The sequence below is a fragment of the Brachyhypopomus gauderio genome, chromosome 5, assembly GCF_052324685.1.
Source record: "Brachyhypopomus gauderio isolate BG-103 chromosome 5, BGAUD_0.2, whole genome shotgun sequence".
In the NCBI taxonomy this organism is placed as follows: Eukaryota; Metazoa; Chordata; class Actinopteri; order Gymnotiformes; family Hypopomidae; genus Brachyhypopomus; species Brachyhypopomus gauderio.
In genome coordinates this window covers 14,818,746-14,838,814 of record NC_135215.1, presented here as the reverse complement: position 1 = coordinate 14,838,814, position 20,069 = coordinate 14,818,746, and the positions used below count along the sequence as shown (strand labels likewise).

The following is a 20,069-nucleotide window of genomic DNA, read 5'->3' as shown; positions in this document are numbered from 1 at the left end:
ATGCGGCAGTTTGGAGGGAACGCTCTTCAGAACGGCGCTGCTGACTCCCGCAGATCCGACGACGACGAAGCGCTGGCTGGTTCCTGCCAGAGAGAGACAATTCCTAGAATCCGCGGCCGCTTGGACCCCACCATGGTGTGATTAATGTCTGCGTCCTCTGGTGTGGAATAATCGTTTCTGCTGTGTAAATCAAGACAGGGTGTCGTGTGCGCTTGTCTGTGTGGGTAATATTTCGACCGTGTCTTGCTTGGTGAATATAGAATAAAAAATCATTACATTCAAATGTGTGACAGGAGGGTATTTAATACGTGATGGTAATCCACACTACTTCATGAAAGTATACTGATGTAATAAGAGTATCACAACTGACCAGAATCATATAACAAGGAAATATAACCAGCATGACCACAGTACTGGAAATCTCCACAACATTTTAGCATAAAAATGTTGCAGGCCAAACTTCAATAAGAACATATTATCCAATATATCACAAAACTGAATGGTTGTCTTTACAAGTCACACTGATGCTCTTTTGTTCTGAAAAGGCATGTGTGATTGAGAAAATGAACCAGAATAACAAAGCTGGTCAGTTTACTTTTTGTTTTGTTTGTAAGAAGTACTGTAAATAAATGGGAATTGATTGTGATAACATGATTAAATGATGCTGTAAAAGAGTGAACTTCAACTCTTTAATTGTTTAAATTCTGTTCTATTTCTGTTCTCTTTATGAAACCCTTCTGCAGTCAAGACCAAAGGGAATTCTCCAACAGCTGAGGCAAAGATGATACTTGCAGCATTAGTGTCAATAATAGCTTTTGCTCCTTGTGTAGATTTAACCCAGTTTCTGGATTGAAGGGCCAGTTTACCATGGCTCCTACCTCTGGCTTTTTTCAGTGGCTCAGAGGGAGAAGGAGAGAGAAAGAGAGAGAGTGCTATTTTTTAACTTGGAACCAGCAGGCCTGTCAGAGAAGTTGGCCGGGCCATGAGCAAACGGCCTTTTCATTACACGTTGAGAGAGCTACTGCCATTCCAGCATCAGACTAATGTGTTTGGGGTAAATCTAGAGCTGCTCACCAGTGACACAGACATGATCTACTCCTAGATAGCTCACCAGTGACACAGACAATCTACTCCTAGATACCTCACCAGTGACACAGACATGATCTACTCCTAGATAGCTCACCAGTGACACAAACATGATCTACTCCTAGGTAGCTCACCAGTGACACAGAAGTGATCTACTCCTAGATAGCCTACCAGTGACACAGAAGTGATCTACTCATAGATAGCTCACCAGTGACACAGAAGTGATCTACTCCTAGACAGCTCACCAGTGACACAGAAGTGATCTACTCCTAGATAGCTCACCAGTGACATAGAAGTGATCTACTCCTAGATAGCCTACCAGTGACACAGAAGTGATCTACTCCTAGACAGCTCACCAGTGACATAGAAGTGATCTACTCCTAGATAGCTCACCAGTGACAGACGTGATCTACTCCTAGTTAGCTCATCATTCCAGGACTCTGGACTGACTGCATTAGCACAGTGCTCACAACTGCACTGTGAATATGAACACATAAGCAAGGTTTATCTACTCCGGCACCCTAGAATGAATCGCATTAATTTGGACCACTAAGGCCTAAATGGTGCTGAGATACAGGAAGCCTGAAGAAGTACCAGAGAAATATTGTCTGGACTGCTGAGTGAGTCTCTCTGCCTTCATTTTTTTTACGTTTAATAAGCTTTGCCTGTTTTATGTGCCAGACCTGGACTTTACTGTACAGTTTATATTTAATCAACAAGTATTTAAAATCACAATGCACATACTTGCGTGCGCACACAAACCCACACACACACACACATACATACAAACAAATACACACACCAAACTTCCAGCTTTGGAAAAAACAAAAATATGTTACATATCTACAGTTATAATAGGTGCAATAATGTGAATAACAGAGGCGTTCTAACTTTAGTATACTGTGTATACTATATTACACACAGCATATCTGTACTGCATATGATGGCTATATTTATACAAGTTTATATAATTATAGGTATACATGGATTTATATGTACATTTTATATTCAAACATTGCATAAGGAATAAAATAAATAATAGACTAAATTTCATAGAGAGCAGAATTGAACAAATCAAAACGCTATATTAGAGGTGAACCATAATCACTTTTGCGATGACAAAGATGTATCTGATCTACAAGCTGTAGTATCAAAATGAGCTACATCACAAATACCCTGCCGAAAATGAACAGTCTGGGAGTGCTGGAATGACTGGTAGAGGAGAAAGGAGATGGGGAGAGCTTCATTGGTTGTCTTGCTGTTACTCAGTCTGTGCTGGTCTGTAGGTGGGGAGGTCTGGGGTGATGGTGTCGGGGGCAGGGCCGTATTTCCTGGCCTTTCACCTCCGGATGTCCGTCATCTCGGGGTCCTCCTGGTCAGCCACCCCGATGTCGAGGCTGGCACGGCGGGGACCCTGGCCCCGACTCCTCCCGTGGGCACCGGAGCCTCCCTTGGCGGGCCGGTCTTTGTCTCCCTGGCGTGGGCCCCGAGGGGGCTCCTGTTCAGGGGGCGATGGAGCCGCAGGACGGCGCTCAGGGGGCGGAGAGGAGCAGAAGCTCAGTGTGTCGCACAGGGCTCCCCAGTTCTGCTCACACTGCAGGCGCACGCTCCTGCCGATGGCCTCCTTCACCTCCTCGCCACAGGCCAGCAGGATGTTCACCAACTCCACGTAAGGTCTGAGGGAGATACAGACAGAGAGGCAGGCGACGACAGTCAGAAAGGCACTGCAGTGGGCCAAAATCCCCACGTTCAACTGTTCATCGACAGTTCCTGGGGTTCCTTCTCTTGCTCTCTGCTGCCTCATTCCACTTCTCCTGCATCCCAGAGGTCTTTCTGGACACGTGGACAAAAAAGCAGCAGACATACTGCCGTAGGAGGGCCATGTAACTGCAGCCATGACAGCACGGAGCTCTAATGTAGCTTTCCAAAAGGCCGTTAGACAGCCCTATGACTCACTCAGCATGGCCATTATTCAAGCACCTGCACAACCGTTTGGCCAGTCGCACAAAATAATAGGTCCTGTGATGGACAAGCAGTGCAAAGGCCGGCTGTCGGGAGCGGGGTGAAAGGTCGGCCTGAGGTGCACTCACCCTTTAGGAAGCAGGTCCTGGAAATGGATCATCTCCACGATGATGTTGACGTTGTCCTTCGCCGCCGAACACAAGTTGTGCTTGGTGTAGCATTCCCGCTGCATCTGGGACACCATATCCTTTATCGCCAGGCACTTGCGACTGATACAGCTGAACTTGTGCCTCAGGCCATGGGCCATGCACCTCAGAGCATCTTTGATGAAAGACTTGCCCTGAGGAGACACCAGATCACATTCACTTTGCCGCGCCTGTCATCTGAAGTGGTGGAATAGACGTTGTTTGCTAATCATCATCGCAGCATTGCATTTAGCAACACGAGCCCTCGAACAAGTAGCCCTCGTTTTTTTGTCCACTGAAAGACATGCTCAGATATCCCAGAAGAGGTTGTTTTCATGAATCATGTGTTCGTATGATCTAATAAACCAAATATTGCTTGTAAAATCTTTAACCATGACACATTAAGAGTTCCCCAGTCTGTTTTAATTATTGTAATACATTCCATTCACTCTATTCATGTGCTACATGAAACTTTTTGTTCTTTTTCATTTTCAAACATCACAATAATAAAACCAAAGGGAAATTTGACTTTTCTTCTAAATCATTCAAGCTTGCCACCATCAGAAGATGTCCAGGACCCTTCAACAGAGAGCTTCTTTCATTTTCAGCGATCGCGTGAACCAATGCAACCAACACACCAGAAGTGCCCCTCCAAACATGTGGTGTAGCACATGGTCTGTGTCTCAGGCAACCAGGCCTGGTGCTCACAGTCCACCTGCCTGTCGTGAAACCGAAGCGGAAACCGATACAACACTAGCAGGCTTGGCAAGCCAAAGGGGCCGTTCTCTGCCTAGATCAGAGGGGCACGACCTCTGCAGGGGATCAGGGGAGCATGAAACTGGGGATGGGATGGGGACAGGGGACAGCAGGGACATGCTGGGATGGGCGTGGTTTGGGGAGTGGTTTAGGGCACACTGTACCATACCTGGGAGTCAAACTTGCCAGCATTGTGTAAGAAGGTCATGCAGATCTCCTGCAGTCCCCGGATTTCACACGAGTTGTTTTCGAAACACTCAAACACACCGCAACCTACGTCTCCTGCATTCACCAAGCAATGCTGGATCTCAGCTGAGAGAGAAAGAGACAGAGAACAATCAAGAATAAGTCTTCTTTTTAAAATAGAATCTAATCTTGAACTGAGTTGAATATAGCCTGAATATACTTGAAGACATAGTAAAACAATGTATTCCAACATATTTAACTGAGACTGCAATGAGTATAATGACATTTTAATTAATTAACCTCACAATGTTCACCAGGTTGGAATAAGATTGTTAGCACCATTTCTAGGTTTTGTACCTTCATTGAACATTTAAAAAACTGTAGAGAGAGAGAGAGAGAGAGAGAAAGAGAAAGAGAGAGAGAGAGAGAGAAAGAGAGAGAGAGATACTACCACAGTGTTTAAATGCTGTTGACGTACATCTAACTGGGAAGCAATCTGGCAGAAGCAACAGAGCTATGGACAGTACACGTATATACGGCTGGATGAATCTCAGATGTAGAACTGCACAAGATATGCACAGACAGAAGAACCAGGTGGACAAGTGGACACGGCAAGCAGCACTGTGTCCATCACATTGGGACACGTTTGACCTGCAGTTCCTGACAAAAGCAGCTGGTGTGCTGCAGGTGCTCCTTCAGGATGTTGAACAGGAAATGGGGAACATGCCTCAGGTGTTTGGTGAACGCTCTGATCGACACTGATATTAGTGGGTGAATCAGAGGCATGCCAATTAAATGATATTTCAGTATACAGCAGTCAGTATTCAGTAAGGATGAAATATTACACTTAACAACATTGTGCCAAACTGAGGCTCAGTATGATTCATGCTATAGTCATAATGATTGGACAATATTGTCATCAGATATGTTAATATATATGGCTATTTAAACAATAATGGGTTTCATGGAATTGTAGTATTGGACTGCTATTAAGCTCTGCGCGTAAATATAATTCTAGAATTGAGAAAAAAAAACGTTAAATCATGTGATTTTACACTTGATATATAGAAGGTTAGAAGAGTTCTTTAAAGCCATTTACAAAAGTTGCATCGGCAGGCGCGCTTTATACGTAATTTGCGTAGTGTTTATTTATTTATTTTATGAAGGACTCGAAACTATTTGGTATACCACTCTAATAACGTAATGTTCTTGACGCGCGTCTCTTAGACGAGAGGACTCCATCAAAGACAGACAACTTAGTCTCTCCGCTGAGGTATGAAGATCGTCTGCTCAAATGCTTCTGCTCGTGGTCGAAGCACGTTGTTAGTGTGACTGAAGAAATAGTGACTGTCAACAGAAGGACTCTGTGATCGGGGGAGGCACTGAACCGAACTTTCGAGCGCGCAGGAAAAGCGAGCCGCTGTCTGCAATGCTTGTGTTGGCATTTGTGCGGGAATGTGCTTGGATCGCACGAGCTGGCCGCAACGTGCATTGAATTACATAGTGGTGTGACGGACTGGGGGACTCAGCCATGCAAGTGTGGTTCAGACCCTGTATTTCGCATAAAGACACGCCATAAGCTTGTAAGCCTTTCAAGTCTGTACTAGCTAACCAACACTTACATGTAATTAAATCCCGATAGAAGTCCGGCTTTACAGTGCAGAGCTTCCTATATGCTACTCTAAAATACAAGCAGAGTGAATTCTATAAGTCACGCTCAGAGTGTTTAGAATTTATCCGTCTAAAAACGTGTGCAATGTTAGTGGTCATTGCATCACACAGATCCGTATCACGGCGTTTTGGTCCTGGTACACTAAAGTTGTGTCAATCGATTCGTTGCGTTGGAAGGACGCACGAGCACACTATATTTAGGGTCACTGAGTGGTTTATTTAACAAGAATAACGATAACGCGAGGCATCCGTAGTGTTTAAACACCCTTACACGGACGGATATCTACATCAGAAAATAACAAGCAGACACTCGTCCTCGCACGTACGCTCGAAAACACCCACCTAAAAGAAATGGCATCGTATACATTACCTTTGCCTACCTTGTGCCGTGCTATTAATAGTTTACGAAGATATTGAATTTCTGTCCCCGTTAGCTCCGTATATTTACAAGAGATCGTCTTCCTTCCTGATCGGAAAACGCGGGGCTATACACATTAAGATGTTAAGATGAAGCTTAGCCATTTCAGTATTTTGTCCCAAAATCGCGCACGCCGAACAGACCCGCGTTACTCAGCACGGTCTCATTTATGACTACGGAGAGCACGTGCCTGTTCAAAGCTTCCAGCTTTTTTTTACTATATCAACAGCTTGCGATGCTTTAAGAGTGGCACAACGGCTAATTTCCCCTACTACCCGTTAAGACATCATTATGTAGTTATTGTCCTACCTGTATTCTGCAAGGAGAGACGTCCTTTCTGGCTTGCCGGTTTCTCTTGATGACTGTCATGAACATCGACAGTATCCGTTCCCTCCACTCGCTCGACGACGGAGAAAATCAGCAGCGCTATTGCAAATTTGATCAACATTTCTACAAATCTGGACTTTGTCCGAAAAATCAAGTTTCTTTGCGCGTGTACGCCTCAGCTGCTGCTCGGGGTGACGCTGAGAATGAGCGTGAAGCGGGATGGATGCTGGCTATATTTCCCGTGGCACGGGTGTCAATTTTGATGAATCGGTTAAGCAGGTGTTGTCAGTCGTGGCTCTCAACCAATCAGAAACGCGGACATCCACGTCCAAGTTTGAAGGGTGTGTCTGTGGCAAAAGTTGTCCCTGCTTGCCATAAACTAAACTTGTAAACTATGTATGAGTAGGTGAATGTTTACTCTACGAGTGTTTGGTACGAAATAGTCCCATTTGTGTCTAGACTGTACAGTATGCGCGAGTATTTGCCATGACTAGCTGTTTCTGGCATACTGTGCTGTGATTAGCAGGACAGCATTATACCTGTTGGTTAGAGTGTGAAGCGAACGAAAATGTTTAAGGTGTTACAGGTCAGCGCTTCCAAACGCCTTGTACCTGACTGCAGGATAGATTTAGCTCATGCTGTATCAATTGAAGTCAGACACTCGTTTATAGCGCTTTTGTAGGAATCGTTACCCAATATTTCAGTTTGTCCTAGATATATAAAATTCTGCCATAAATGTGGTTTTTGTTTTATAGGCTGCATATGCACTATAGATATTTAAAACCATAAACTTTTATTATGGCGAATTGAACACAGTTTGTATTGTTCTTATTGGAATGTTTCTTGAATTAACATAAACAGCGTCTGTACGTGTCGGATAGACATTTATGGTTATACAGACTTGAATGCTCATTTTATATGGGTGGATAAGTGCCCTGCTTGCCAGAACGAATGAGTGGACGTACACAGAAACAGAACAGAAGGTGACATTTTACACTGTGGTGTTCTGAAACGTCACCAATCAGCAGACTAATCAGCTTCTGACTGTATTGTGTCACAGTAGCCTGTATGTGCCAAGTTCACACAGGGGAGGAAAGGGGACAACTATGGTTGGAAGTGATTGCATCATTCACCCCTCCTCCTCCCCCACCACCACCCCAAAGCACCCAAAGGCAGCTGCTCCATTAGGTGCACAAAAGACATGGGCATGTATGCACATCTGACTCACGCACGAACACACAGACGCTCGTGCACACGAATCAGTCAAATAATATAATAAGTTCTGTTGGCACGTCATAAAGAATGACCGTTATTTTTATTTTGTTTCTATTTCTACTGCATTTGACGTAGAAAGCAAGAGGTAGCCTACACTTATGGTTTCGTTATTATTACAATTGTTACTTTTCAATTACTAATGTTCACGATCTTTTTAACTAACGTTAAACGTTTAACTAACGTTTACAAGCAGATATGTCCCAGATTAGGGTGTGAAATTGAATTAGGTAATTTTCAGTAGGCTATTTATCATAGTCAATGTTGTGTTCGAAAATAAATTATAAATACAGGATTAACTGATTGAATATTGTTAGGCTTATACATGCTATTTTGAGAATTTATCAGTTGCATTTGTTAGTGGGTTCCACTGATATATTAAACCTATATATTAAGTCTACAGCCGCAAATTTGAATTGAAAAGCGGTTTAACCAGCCACGCAAGAACCTTATCAAATAGAGTTATAAAAATACCACAGACCGTCACCGAAACGATTTCTTCAATGGCGACTTTGGTTTGGGAACACTCGGACTATGATTTAACCGAATGGAATGATTCGTGTTAAATGCTTAACGGGGTGTAGACGATCCTCGAGGATAGGTCTCGGACTTCCGAGAAATTGTTCACTTGGATGGGTTTCTCGTGCGACCACCTAACTAGAGCTCGGCCGAAAATAGACCAGGAGACTGGCAGTGCAGTTGTAGACAAATGTGTGCTCATCACCCTCGCCTCTCGCATTGAAAAGAGAATAGGTTTAAGGTTTTGGAACGACATCTTCACATTTTATGAGGTTGTTAAACTGTAAAGCACTTACTGGAGATATACGTAGTCGGTAAATAGCCTAGAATTCTGTCCATCTTTTAAAAATTTGATAAACCATGGTCATGGCTTTCCAGGAAACATTTCAAGAAAATATGATACGGCTTGGACAGGCACTGGCTACTCAAGCCGGAACACCGTTTTGTACGAGTCGGGTTTTAGGCGCTTCTTTTGCAGTGCAATGAGCAGATAGGACATTTGGACTGGATGCGTACGTGTTTTGTTCCCTGTTGTGCGGTGATTTCGGTTCTGCGTACCTCGGAGCGTATCCATTAACCTCGGAGTGTCTATTAACTGAATCTGCGCCTGTACGAGAGCCAGCCCACGTTTCTAACACACCCTCAACCTCGACCAATCAGAGAAGGGCTCTCCACCACAGCTTTGTAATGGCGCGTGCCACCACAGACTGCATCTCTAAAAGATTTCCGATGATGCTCCACGTTTATTTAGTACTTTTGAGATCCCCACTCATCTCCCCGCGCGCTTTCGCCAGACTGCGCAATTACTGAGTAAAACGACTTATTTTAAAGCCAGCGTAAGCGCATGCTATCCACATGGTTGTACAAACTTGGACTGAGGAAATCGTATAATTTGGAGGAGACATACGTTCTGTTTGCACGTGCAACACATATCGTTATTATTACGCCAACATCAGTATACATCATACAAATTTCAAAAACCTCGGCTGAAGACGACTAATCTTCCGCATACTGTGGAACGAAGGTTTTCATAAAATGTAGCTATTTTTGCTCCCAGAATGTAATATTTCGCTTGCAGACCACTGATAATAAATCTGATACTAAAGTTATTACGATGTGGTGAGTTAGCAGTAGGGTAACTCGTAACGGTTTGGTGCTACAGATAAGCGCTGGAGCCCGCTGCGCAGACACACAATAAAAGAGGTCGCAGTAATAGCGTATATACAGAACCGGGTTCTCGCTGTGCTGAAGCATTACCGCAACATTCCTACGGAGCAGTTATGCGCTTGAGCACAAGAAGTAGTGCGGGTACAGAAACCTGGATGAACGGGGAGAGAGAGAGAGAGAGAGAGAGAGAGAGAGAGAGAGAGAGAGAGAGAGAGAGAGAGAGAGGTGAAAGTATATATTAAGTGCACGGTCACCAATTCATGTCTGTTGTAGTTAGTTTTTATTGCATGCTTGTATATTACTGCGTATATAGCACAGTTATAAGGCGCAGTTGGCTGTTGGCTGTTGGTCTGGCGGAAGACCTGGTGTGTTTGAAGCGTGAAAGTCCGCTTTGGTCTGTAAGCTCGTGTGACTCATGAAAAAGAGCGCTTTTACAAGCATATTGCAACAATCCAAATTTAGCACTTTCAACCCAAATAGTGTGAAAATAAGTCAGCGAATTATTTTTTTATTGATGTCGAACAATGTGCTATTATTCAGTGTCTTTCAGTTGTGATTTATATTGCAGTACTTTTGGCAGTCACGGAGTGCATTTCTCCAGTATCAGCCTGGCTTTTCTGCTGTAACACAATAACTTCAGATGGAATCAAACCCTGGGCTCCTAACGCTAATGGCACTGGGTGGTCCCTTAGCCTTATTACCCCGTGAATGAGGAGAGGGGTTGATGTCATCCTGTGTTTGGCAATTCTGAGCACGAACAGTATGACGAGACAATGTCTGGTCCTATCATGACACAATAGTTCCCACGTAGAGAGCCTAAAACTGCGAGATGTGGGTTTCAGTGTGGGTGGCTGGAATCAGGTGGAGGAAAGGTGGAGAAAAGGTGGGAACAAAGTTGGCGGTGTGAGACTTAACTGGCAATGTGCTGACCTGTGCAAAGTGTGTATTATGTTAGAAAATTTTTGGATTTCAACGAGGTCTGTGTGATTATACTGCATTTCGTACCATCCTGTAACACAGAGCCCAGTGATGCTATACTTACTGAGGTGCAAGGCCAACAATTATTAGCCATCACAGGGTGACACACTTACCCCTCATTAGAGATGAATGGTGTATTGTGGGGGGTTGGAGATCTCAGAAGATCATTAAAACCCATTTCTGTGGTTTGTTTAATGTTGTTAATTAAAAGGTGATTTTAGTGTGATTGGAGGCCACATAGTCTCTGAGTTGAGTATTAACTGGCAATGCTCAGAAAAAAGCTATCTCTCTCTCTCTTTCTCTCTCTCTCTCCATCTCTCTCTCTCCCTCTCTTTCTCTCTCTCTATCTTTTTGTATCTTTCTCAGTCTCCCTCTTTTTCTCTCTCTCTCTCTCTCTCTTTCTCTGTCTCTCACTTTCTCCTTCTCTCTGTCATTCATGTGGACAGGCATTACTGAAGTAACTCTAAAATGAAGAAAACTCATAAGTCAACATTTACTATTTACAGGCATAGTCTGTGAGTGTGAGTGTGTGTGTCTTGTAGTTTGCCATTGACGTCAGTCACTTATGTTGTCCATGGCACATGAGAGGGACAGTTTTAGTGAAGTACTCCTCCATGGTGGATGTGACTTGGAGAGTGTTCGCATGGACACCACCCCCACCCTGTACCCCTCCACCCCACCCCCACTCCATCCTCCTCCCTCCAAGGCAACCCAAGGGGCATTAAGGGCTTTTCACTCTGCTTCCCCTTGGGATTCAATACAGAGAGCTGGCCAGGGGGGCTGGATCATCTTACAAGTCCTTTTGTTGAGCATCATGGCAGTAGACCCCACACGCACACACACACACACACACACGAGCGCATGCACGTGCACACACACACACACACACGCGCGCATGCACGCCCTCACACGCATGAGCACACACACACACACACACACACACACACACACACACACACACACACACACACACACACACACACACACACACACACAATGGACAATGATTGATTTGCCTCTGTTGTTTCAGGGGTGGTGATTGGGGGAAGAAGTGTATATAAAAGTGTTCCAGGCATGGTTGATTGACCTCCTAAATGTTTGCTCACCTGTACCTTAATAGAAAAAACACAAGAGCACGTTCACAAGAGCACGTTCACAAGAGCTGAAGAAACACATAAGTGGTTAATAAAGGGGAATGGGTGAGATACACACAACATAAAACCTATAAATTTAGATATAAGTTAGGCAGTGCCATTTACATCAGACATGATCACTCTAACCCTAACCCTAATCCTGACTGTAACACTAACCCTAATACTAATCCTGACTGTAACACTAACCCTAATACTAATCCTAAACCTAAGCCATTACATTTTAAAAACAGTTGGATTTGGATGGTTACAATTTCCAAGGGGACATGTGCCATTCAAATACAATCATTTTTTTTTCCAGTTGTCATGTGTGTAATGAACCTAAAAATGATCCGGTCATATTTTTGTGCTCCTCAAACAGTATTTTTTGGTTCTTTTAAAACTCACAACGTTTTTCCTCCCCCTAGTGAACAAACATGCCCTTGTTCGCCTCCTTGTTAAACGACATGTTTCTCCTGTAGTCCTTTGCCCAGGATTAGTGAAAGCTGGATCATAGCTGGCTCGCAAATGCACGAATGTACTACAACTACAACCTGGTTGTTACAGCTTCAGTGCTAAATACTCTGAGGTAAGCTGCAATATTTTTTTTTAAGCCAAACCCATGGATCTCCTTAAAAGAGAGCTGCTTCACAGCATAGGAGAAATCACAGTGTGTGTTTATATGGAGAAAACTGTGGGATGAATAAGAACTGCTTGGGTCCTGCTCCTCAGTGGTCGGCTTTAATGTTCTCATCAGTCCTCTCGCTCCTGCACTGCCCATGGCCTAAATGTTTTCCATGCAGAGTTGTAATTTCATAATGGCTGGGAATTTGGCAAATTGATGTCAAATTCTAGACTGTCAAGCCAGCCTGATAAGGGAGCAGACTGGCTCTCTTTAATGATAGGTCAGTCAAATCAACAAATTGGTGACTGCATCACAAGACTCTCTAATGATATAACAGCTCAATAAAAGCCATGGCAACCTTTCAACAATGTTTGTCATTTTGTTTACGGAGATTTTTACTTTGGGCCATGGAAAATGGCTCTGTCATGTTGATCTCCCCGGACTATGTTGATGCTTCTTTCTCCTGCTTGTCGGAACACGTCATCTTCTTCCAAGAGGCTGTGAGCTTGGACATTAACGCAGATTAAAGGAGGCGTCTAGGAGCGTCGCACCTTCTGTTGGAATTCTGGGAATGCTTCTTTCATAGTTACGAAATAGGTGGTGCCGTGGATCTTGACACCCCCCATAGAGTGCTGCAAGCCAATGACCAATCAGATCAAGATCACACACCATCAGCAGCCATGCATGGGTGACATGGGCTTCACCCATGTTTTATGTATGTGGTTTATGATTGGAGAGTTAATCGTTTGCAAGCTTTGGTCAGACATCTGCTGGTCCAGCCATGCTGGCATGAAGTCAAAGTACAAACGCTTCTGTTCTGTTCCATTACATAAATCTGTTGCCTCTGTGAAGTAAAATGACCAAAAATTAATTTCATACTGAGCTATTCAGTTTACCATGCTATTCAGTTTATTTTGCCAGAATGTGTTACTATGCAGTTCATCTTATAATTTGTGATATGGAACAATGACATTGACGAGACTCCAGCAGCAATCCTGTAAAGGAGGATGAACATCTACTTACCATGTTCAAGCCACGTGACCCCTGACCTGCAGGTGAAAGTGCACCTCCTATCATTATTTCCTGATGACAGCTTACACTGGGGTCCCTGCCCCACAACAGACTACCAGCAGCACGTCGGAGGTGCACACAGCTCATAACTACACGGGCCAATAACCAAACACTGACCGGTGGCAAAAATTATGCACAATTAATTCACACATCTGTGTTAAGTTTTATTCCTGTTTTTAAGTATGCTGGTGAACGGCCTAGATCGTTATGACAGCAGCCATGGTCAGGGACATAGATATTCCTACTATGACTTATTTTATGTCTTGGTGTTATATGTGATTGACTTGGCAGTAATTGCCAAATAAAAATATCACAAGGCTTAGGATGAAGGCTGATGTAAGGGGATACTACATAATAATAACAATTAGACCATCTCCTAATAACAATTTTAGGTATGGAGCTTCAGGTAGGATTCCCCACCTGAGTTCTCACTTGTAATAAATAGTCAGTCTCTCTCTCTCTGTGTATCAGTTGTAGTCGTGGCACTGCTGTGAAGGTCATTTTAAGTGTGTGTGTGTATGTGTGTGATGACTGTTGCAGTCCAGACTATTCAGTGGACAGTGGAGCTGAGGTATGATAACCTCAACCTCCACCATACTGTCACCTCTCCCCCCACCCCCTCCCCTTCTATCTCTCTCTGTCCCTCTCTCTCTCTGTCCCTCTCTCTCTCCTTCATCTCGCTCTTTGTCTTGCTCCATCTCCATTGCTTCCTTTTTTGGAATCATTTACATTTTTAGAACAGCAGCTACTTTCTTTCCATGCCTAGACTCCTGCCATGTTTATATATGTGGCTTCTAAAGAGTCTGTCCAGTCAGTCAGGACGCAGAAAACTTGAGGGGAACTTTGATTCTGAGAGGTGGTTGTTATTCATTTCACTTAATTTGTCATTTTATTTTACAATGTTGGATTTTATATTTTAGACAGTTTTGAATGAGTGAAGGAATGTGTGTGTACTTTGTACTGTGCTACACCAGGCATCGACTGTCCTTGAGATCTATACGTCTTCCATGACACAGAGGCGGTTCTGGAGAGGGTCAGGTGGGGCCAAGGCTGTTGTGTCAGGGCCACTGATGCTCTGGCCCTCCCCAGAACCGCCCAAGGCCCCCCTAAATGAGGCGTGGTGTGAGACGCAACGTTTTGTGAATGGCAATAAAGCAACAGCAGTATTGGCAACTTTAGCGACCCCCCTTTTAACAGACATACTGGTCCCAGTCAGCCCCCCCCACCCCCCCACCCCCAGTTCAGATGGTCTAGAACCTCCACTGCCATGACATTATGTCGGTCTTGCACCTCCCACTCCAAACACCCCTTTCAGCTGTCTTCTACCTTCAGCACCCACACACTGCAATTATGTGATCAAATTCCACAAACCAAACCGAAATCAGTGTTTATCTATTACATTTATGCCAACTCTCAAGACTTCAGAAGGAATGGTAAAAGTTAAAGTTTAGTAATACTTTTGGAGTACATATGTAAGCCACCTAACTATGATTATTTAGCTGGCAGGAAACTGTTTTGTTGCAGAAAACAAAATATATCTGAAGTGAGCTGGTCAGCGTGCTGAAAGTCTCCCATAGGGCTTACCATGTGACCTTAGCAAGGAGAGCTAATGAGTTCTGATGCAGCAGTAATATTGGCTGGACGAAGCTAGCCCCAGAGGCTGGTTCTAAATAGCTTTTTCCACTGTAGTTAGCCAAGTTAGCTTGTTGCCTAACACCCCGCTTAGTGCCGGGGGAGATGCTCTTAGCTGCTTGACTGAACATGCCTCACATTAATGTTTGTTTGTTAGAGGATAGCTAGCTGCTGGAAAGCTTCATTTAAAAAAGCTAAACGCTACTTCATTACTTCATTACCTCAGGTAGCACTTTCAGAAAATGTCACTATCGTTGTCTCTGACATTACTCTTTTTCTCTCTCCCCCTCTTTCTCCTTCTCTCACTCTTTTTCTCTTGCTCACACACATACAATTTCATGTAGTCTCACTCTTGCTCTTTTACACTCTTAGTCTTTGTCTTGTCTGATTATTTTTTTCTCCCCCTTTTCACTAATTAGAGCAGAGAAGCAGGTTTAATGTTATATACATCAGGGTCTCTTATGTCAGAAATTACATTTTCCATGCTTGTAATTTGGTGATTGTTCCCAGAACATTAGCAGATGATAAACAGCATCAGTAACTGATACACATTCCTGTGTTATCAGATGGAAACCCCTGTAGTTTGGCATTTTCAGTATGCAGCAAAGCAGTGGAAGTGCATATTTTAAAACATAGAGAGCAGCGAAGACGGATTAATTAATATTGCGTCAGAGAGCATGACTACATTGTTTGGCTGTACTGACCTGGACCCCCCAGTTGAAGCTCTGATGTAGTAATAAATCTTTATTTGTGGGTTGTTGTATCCACACCTTTAATAATCAACTACAGCTTTAAAAGATCACTTCTGTTTACTTAGCCAAACATTTAGATTGAATGGGGAGACATCCAAATTATTGAGCCTTGCTTAGCATACATTTTTTCAACATATTCCCGATGGCCTTGTATGACAAGTCAGAAGTCCACAGATGTGGTTTTTCAAGTTATACTAGACCTGAGAGATTTTGAATAATATTTTATAGACCAATAAAAACAGTGAGTGTAAACAGAGGTTTTACTGAGGTACATATGTAGTACCCCCAGACCTATAAACCACCAACCAACACTGAGTTGTGTGTGTGTGTGTATATATATATATATATATATATATATATATATATATATATATATATATATATATATATATATATATATATATATATATACGTGTGTGTGTGTGTGTGTGTGTGTGCGCGCATTTATCTTTGTATCAGTGGCTGCATGTCTATACGTATATACACCAGTGTCTGTGTGTATTTATTTTTTCCTTGCAAAAATTCGCTGAGTCATGACTATCATTGCACCCTGTCCCTCCATAAAAAGGCCCAATAACCAAATGAGTCCGGTTTGGTTACTTCAGGAATGTTTGGGAGTAAGTTACTCAGAGTGGTGGTCACAGAGGCTGCCATGAGTGTCTGGACAATAGGGAGGCAGTGAAAGGCCTGAAGCTTACCTTGTGCACCCGCACCGTCTCAGTGCCAGGAAGTCCAAGATGAGTGAATGACTCAAATACATTCCTATGGCTTAACTCTATAGCTGTTACTCACTCACCCACTGGGCCACTTGTGCTAGGCTCTTAACAAAAGCTCTGTTGTTAAGCAGATGAAGACCTCTGGAGTTAAATAACAAGTACAGTATCACCTGCTGAGGACCCCATGGTGTTTTTTTTTTCTTTAGTTATTAGTCGCAGATAAATAAACAGTAAAAATCCAAAGATAGAACTACTACATCAGTTGGAGTCATTTAAAAGCTGGAAATAACTGCCCCCTGCCATATTTACCGTCATATATAAATTCTGTACAGGAAAAATAAAACTAGATCTAACAAGTACCATTTCCCGTACATGCAGACGATTAGTGCCATAGGTAAGCATAAGTCAGACGAACTGCAGCTAGACAAATTTCTGTTTGGTCTCCAATAATGTTGAACATGGCACTGGCAACATTAATCTTCTGATGGGTCACTATTATCTTACTTGCTTCTTTCTTCTTTGTTATTTCATGTATTTCTTTTGTTATATATTGAAAATCATTTCAAATTCTTTGCACAAACACTATGGTGCATCTTATAGGCAGACCACTTAATTATTTATCATTTACTTATCAGCACACACACACACACACACACACACACAAAACCTTCAAGTGAAAAAGCTATCTCTCCTGATGTGGTTAGCCAGGGTGGGTCTTGGGTGTCCTGTAACTTGCTGTGAGTCCTTGTGGAATATAACTATTGATGTCTTCACTTCACTCAAACGCTGTGCAGCAGATCTACACCAGGAAGGTCTCCGTGCAATGAACAATTAAATAAATAAACAAAAATTCCACATTTAAATAAAAATAAATATATGAAGTGCCTGAGGTTTCTTAAGTGGCCAGATTTTATGAGTGAATGATTAATTTCTCATTTTTGGACACTTCTGCCTTTCCGTAGCAACGTTTTCACAGGCTAGACAGCTGGTATCAATTTCTGTACCCGGGCCGCGCTGAGCCCCCAGTGCGTGAGTGTAACCTCGGCGCTTATCTCTGCAGTTATTCCCTCGCTTTCTCTCACGGTGGAGTTATTATTAGATCCTTTCTTCTCCTCCGTATATTTAGTCACAATCGCGTCTCTGGGTCGTTGAAGTCGTGTGGGTGCGCGTGCGTGTGTCACAGCTGCTAATCAGCGAAGTTGTGACTCTCACCGGACCGTCGCTGCTCTCCTCCCACTTCGTTTCGTTACTCGCTTGAAGGTTGTGCTCTTCTGGCTCACCACGAAGCCGTTATTAAACAAGAGACGAACGCTTCCGTTTTTGGCAACAATTAATCAATACGTGGCTCTCAGCCTTCAGAAATTCCCAGAAGACTGCTCGGGGTTGTGAAAAAATCGGTAGGCCTACACGAAATACTGATTAGGAAAACACAACTCTAAATATACTCTGAATACTGGATAATCTTCATTCACAATCTTTGTGATGGAGGGAGTGTTTTCTGTTTTCAACTTAGCAACCATTTGGTCTTATTGACTACATTTAATTCACATAATTAGCAGCACTGTGTTACGTTTACTTGTTCAAGCGCCCAAATCCCACTACACAACATACACCACAACATTACGAGAAAGGAGCATAAAATTTAGGATGTGCACTGACCGGCTTGGTCCGACCCAAACATACAGTAAGTTTTGCCCAAATGACACGCCTCACAAAAGCCCTGCTGGGCAGTTGGGCTACGGGTGTCAGTCCCAGCTGTGCCATCCGTGGCCAAGGGGGTCACCGTGGAAACAAGCGGACTGTGTTCTCACTGAGGCCCCCTGCCTGTCAGCATGCGTCATGCCACGGAGGCCTTGTGGCGCGCAACACGGTTAGCGCGTCACTCACGGTTTCTTCGCATGCGTCTCCATGCTGACAGTTCTGCACGTGTAGTGGACAGCTGACAGTTCTGCACGTGTAAAAAGACGCTGTAAGTGGCTGTGCTTGCATAAGAGGAGGTCAGAGGAAGCCCTGACTTCCACCAGATCAGATGTGCTTTTGCATGTTAGAATAGAGACCGTTTACTAGGACCAGCAACCACTGAATTGGGGATAAAATGACAAATTTATGTAATAGTTTAGTAGATCAGTCCAAGAAAGAATTTGCAAATATTTAGCCAAACTTTACACAACGTATTTTACACAAAGTACTTTATGTATATACAAAGTATAGTGGTGCTGAATACGATGACCAGCACTACTTCAGTGATTACTTATTACATCTATATTTAATCTAGATGCATTTAAGTAATCATTAAAGCACAAATGAACTTTCTCAGCTCTTTTGGTATGTTGTTTTCTCCAACTATCAACGGGCAGATGAAAGCTCTCACTGAAGCCCTGCTTTCAGAGGAATGCCTTGCTGGGTAATGAGAGAGTGTTTAAAAACCCAAGAGTGACAATAGAGAGTATCTGAAACTAAATCCTTGTGGAATTTGTTTTTTCCTGTCAAAATGTTTTTGCCTGAATGGCATGTATGCAGGTCAGTGCAGACGTAATGCTGCTGCGGTGAATCTTTGCGTTCCACCAGGTTTCTGTGCACACAGACAGACTGCATTTTTGCGCTTTACATTGAAACCAAGGATGATATTAATGGCTTTCTTTTGCCAACCGCACGACTAGCCCCTGGCTCCAGAGATCATCTCATGTGCAGGGCTCTTATGGCTGTCTCTTGACCACGATCTGCAGCTAGAGATAGTGGCAATGTTGAGCCTGGCCTATGCCCTGGGCTCAGGATGATTAAGAGAAGATTATTACAAAAGAAGATGGCTTTTTTGGATAGAAATTACTGCCTCATGTCAATGCAAAAAGAATTAGAGTGAGAGCAAGGGAGATCAGATTTAGGAGTCTTTACCATTAAAGTAAACAGTTTTTTAAAACCAAAAATGGACTATTCTTCCAAGTCTAAAATGAATCCCCTAACTCTGTTTTATATGATGTAATTCAGTACTGTTGAGCTGGTGCAGGATGTTAAATTGATGGCTGGAAAACTTGGGCCTTGAAAAAACAAAAGCCTAATTTATCAAGAGCATTAAAGGTGCTCATAAAGACCTTGCCAATAAAAGCTCAAAAATACTAGAAAGCTTTTAGTTTAACAGACACTGGCCCACACCGGCGTTTCTACCATCATGCTTCTGTCTAGCCTGCAACACTCTGCTCTGTCAATGCACACAGCTTAGCAAGCACTTTACCAGCTCTGGTACTAGTCATTTATTTATAGTGTGTGTATCGTGCAGTGTGGGACTGTGTTTTTCCACGGCCCTTTTCGTAAGGTTTTGCCACCACAAATAGCCCATTCTTTCAAAAGTGTGTTTTATATTCATCATATCACACCAGCTCAAGCAACCATTGTGACTGGGGGAGTTTCACTGCCATTAGAAATTCAAAGTAGCGGAGGGCACCGCTAATGACGCTGGCGAAGTGAAGACAGCAGTTATGTGGAGCAGAGTTCAGCAGCCCCGCCGGGCCCTCACCCCTCAAGCATATGCAGATCAGCAGTATGTCCTCATTAAATAGACCAGAATGGGTTCTGCCCATTCCAGAATAAATCTGTCACACTGAGTGGGACTTTTAGTTTT

General features: G+C 43.3%; 1 protein-coding gene across 2 annotated transcripts; it reads right to left on the bottom strand.

Annotated features, from left to right (window-relative positions):
- Positions 1–285: 285 nt before the first annotated feature.
- Positions 286–7,701, bottom strand: stc2a (stanniocalcin 2a). 2 transcript variants are annotated; one of them, XR_013130905.1, is made up of 5 exons: positions 6,574–7,701; positions 4,159–4,301; positions 3,177–3,388; positions 1,142–2,762; positions 286–1,106 (listed from the first exon to the last, which is right to left on the bottom strand). XR_013130905.1 is itself a non-coding variant. In XM_077005938.1 (4 exons), the coding sequence occupies exons 1-4, from the start codon at positions 6,710–6,712 to the stop codon at positions 2,426–2,428; spliced, it is 831 nt and encodes a 276-aa protein (XP_076862053.1). In that variant the 5' UTR covers positions 6,713–7,701; the 3' UTR covers positions 286–2,425. The 2 variants fall into 2 exon arrangements, 1 of the variants encoding a protein (XP_076862053.1); XM_077005938.1 differs by having other exon boundaries at positions 286–2,762.
- Positions 7,702–20,069: the final 12,368 nt, after the last annotated feature.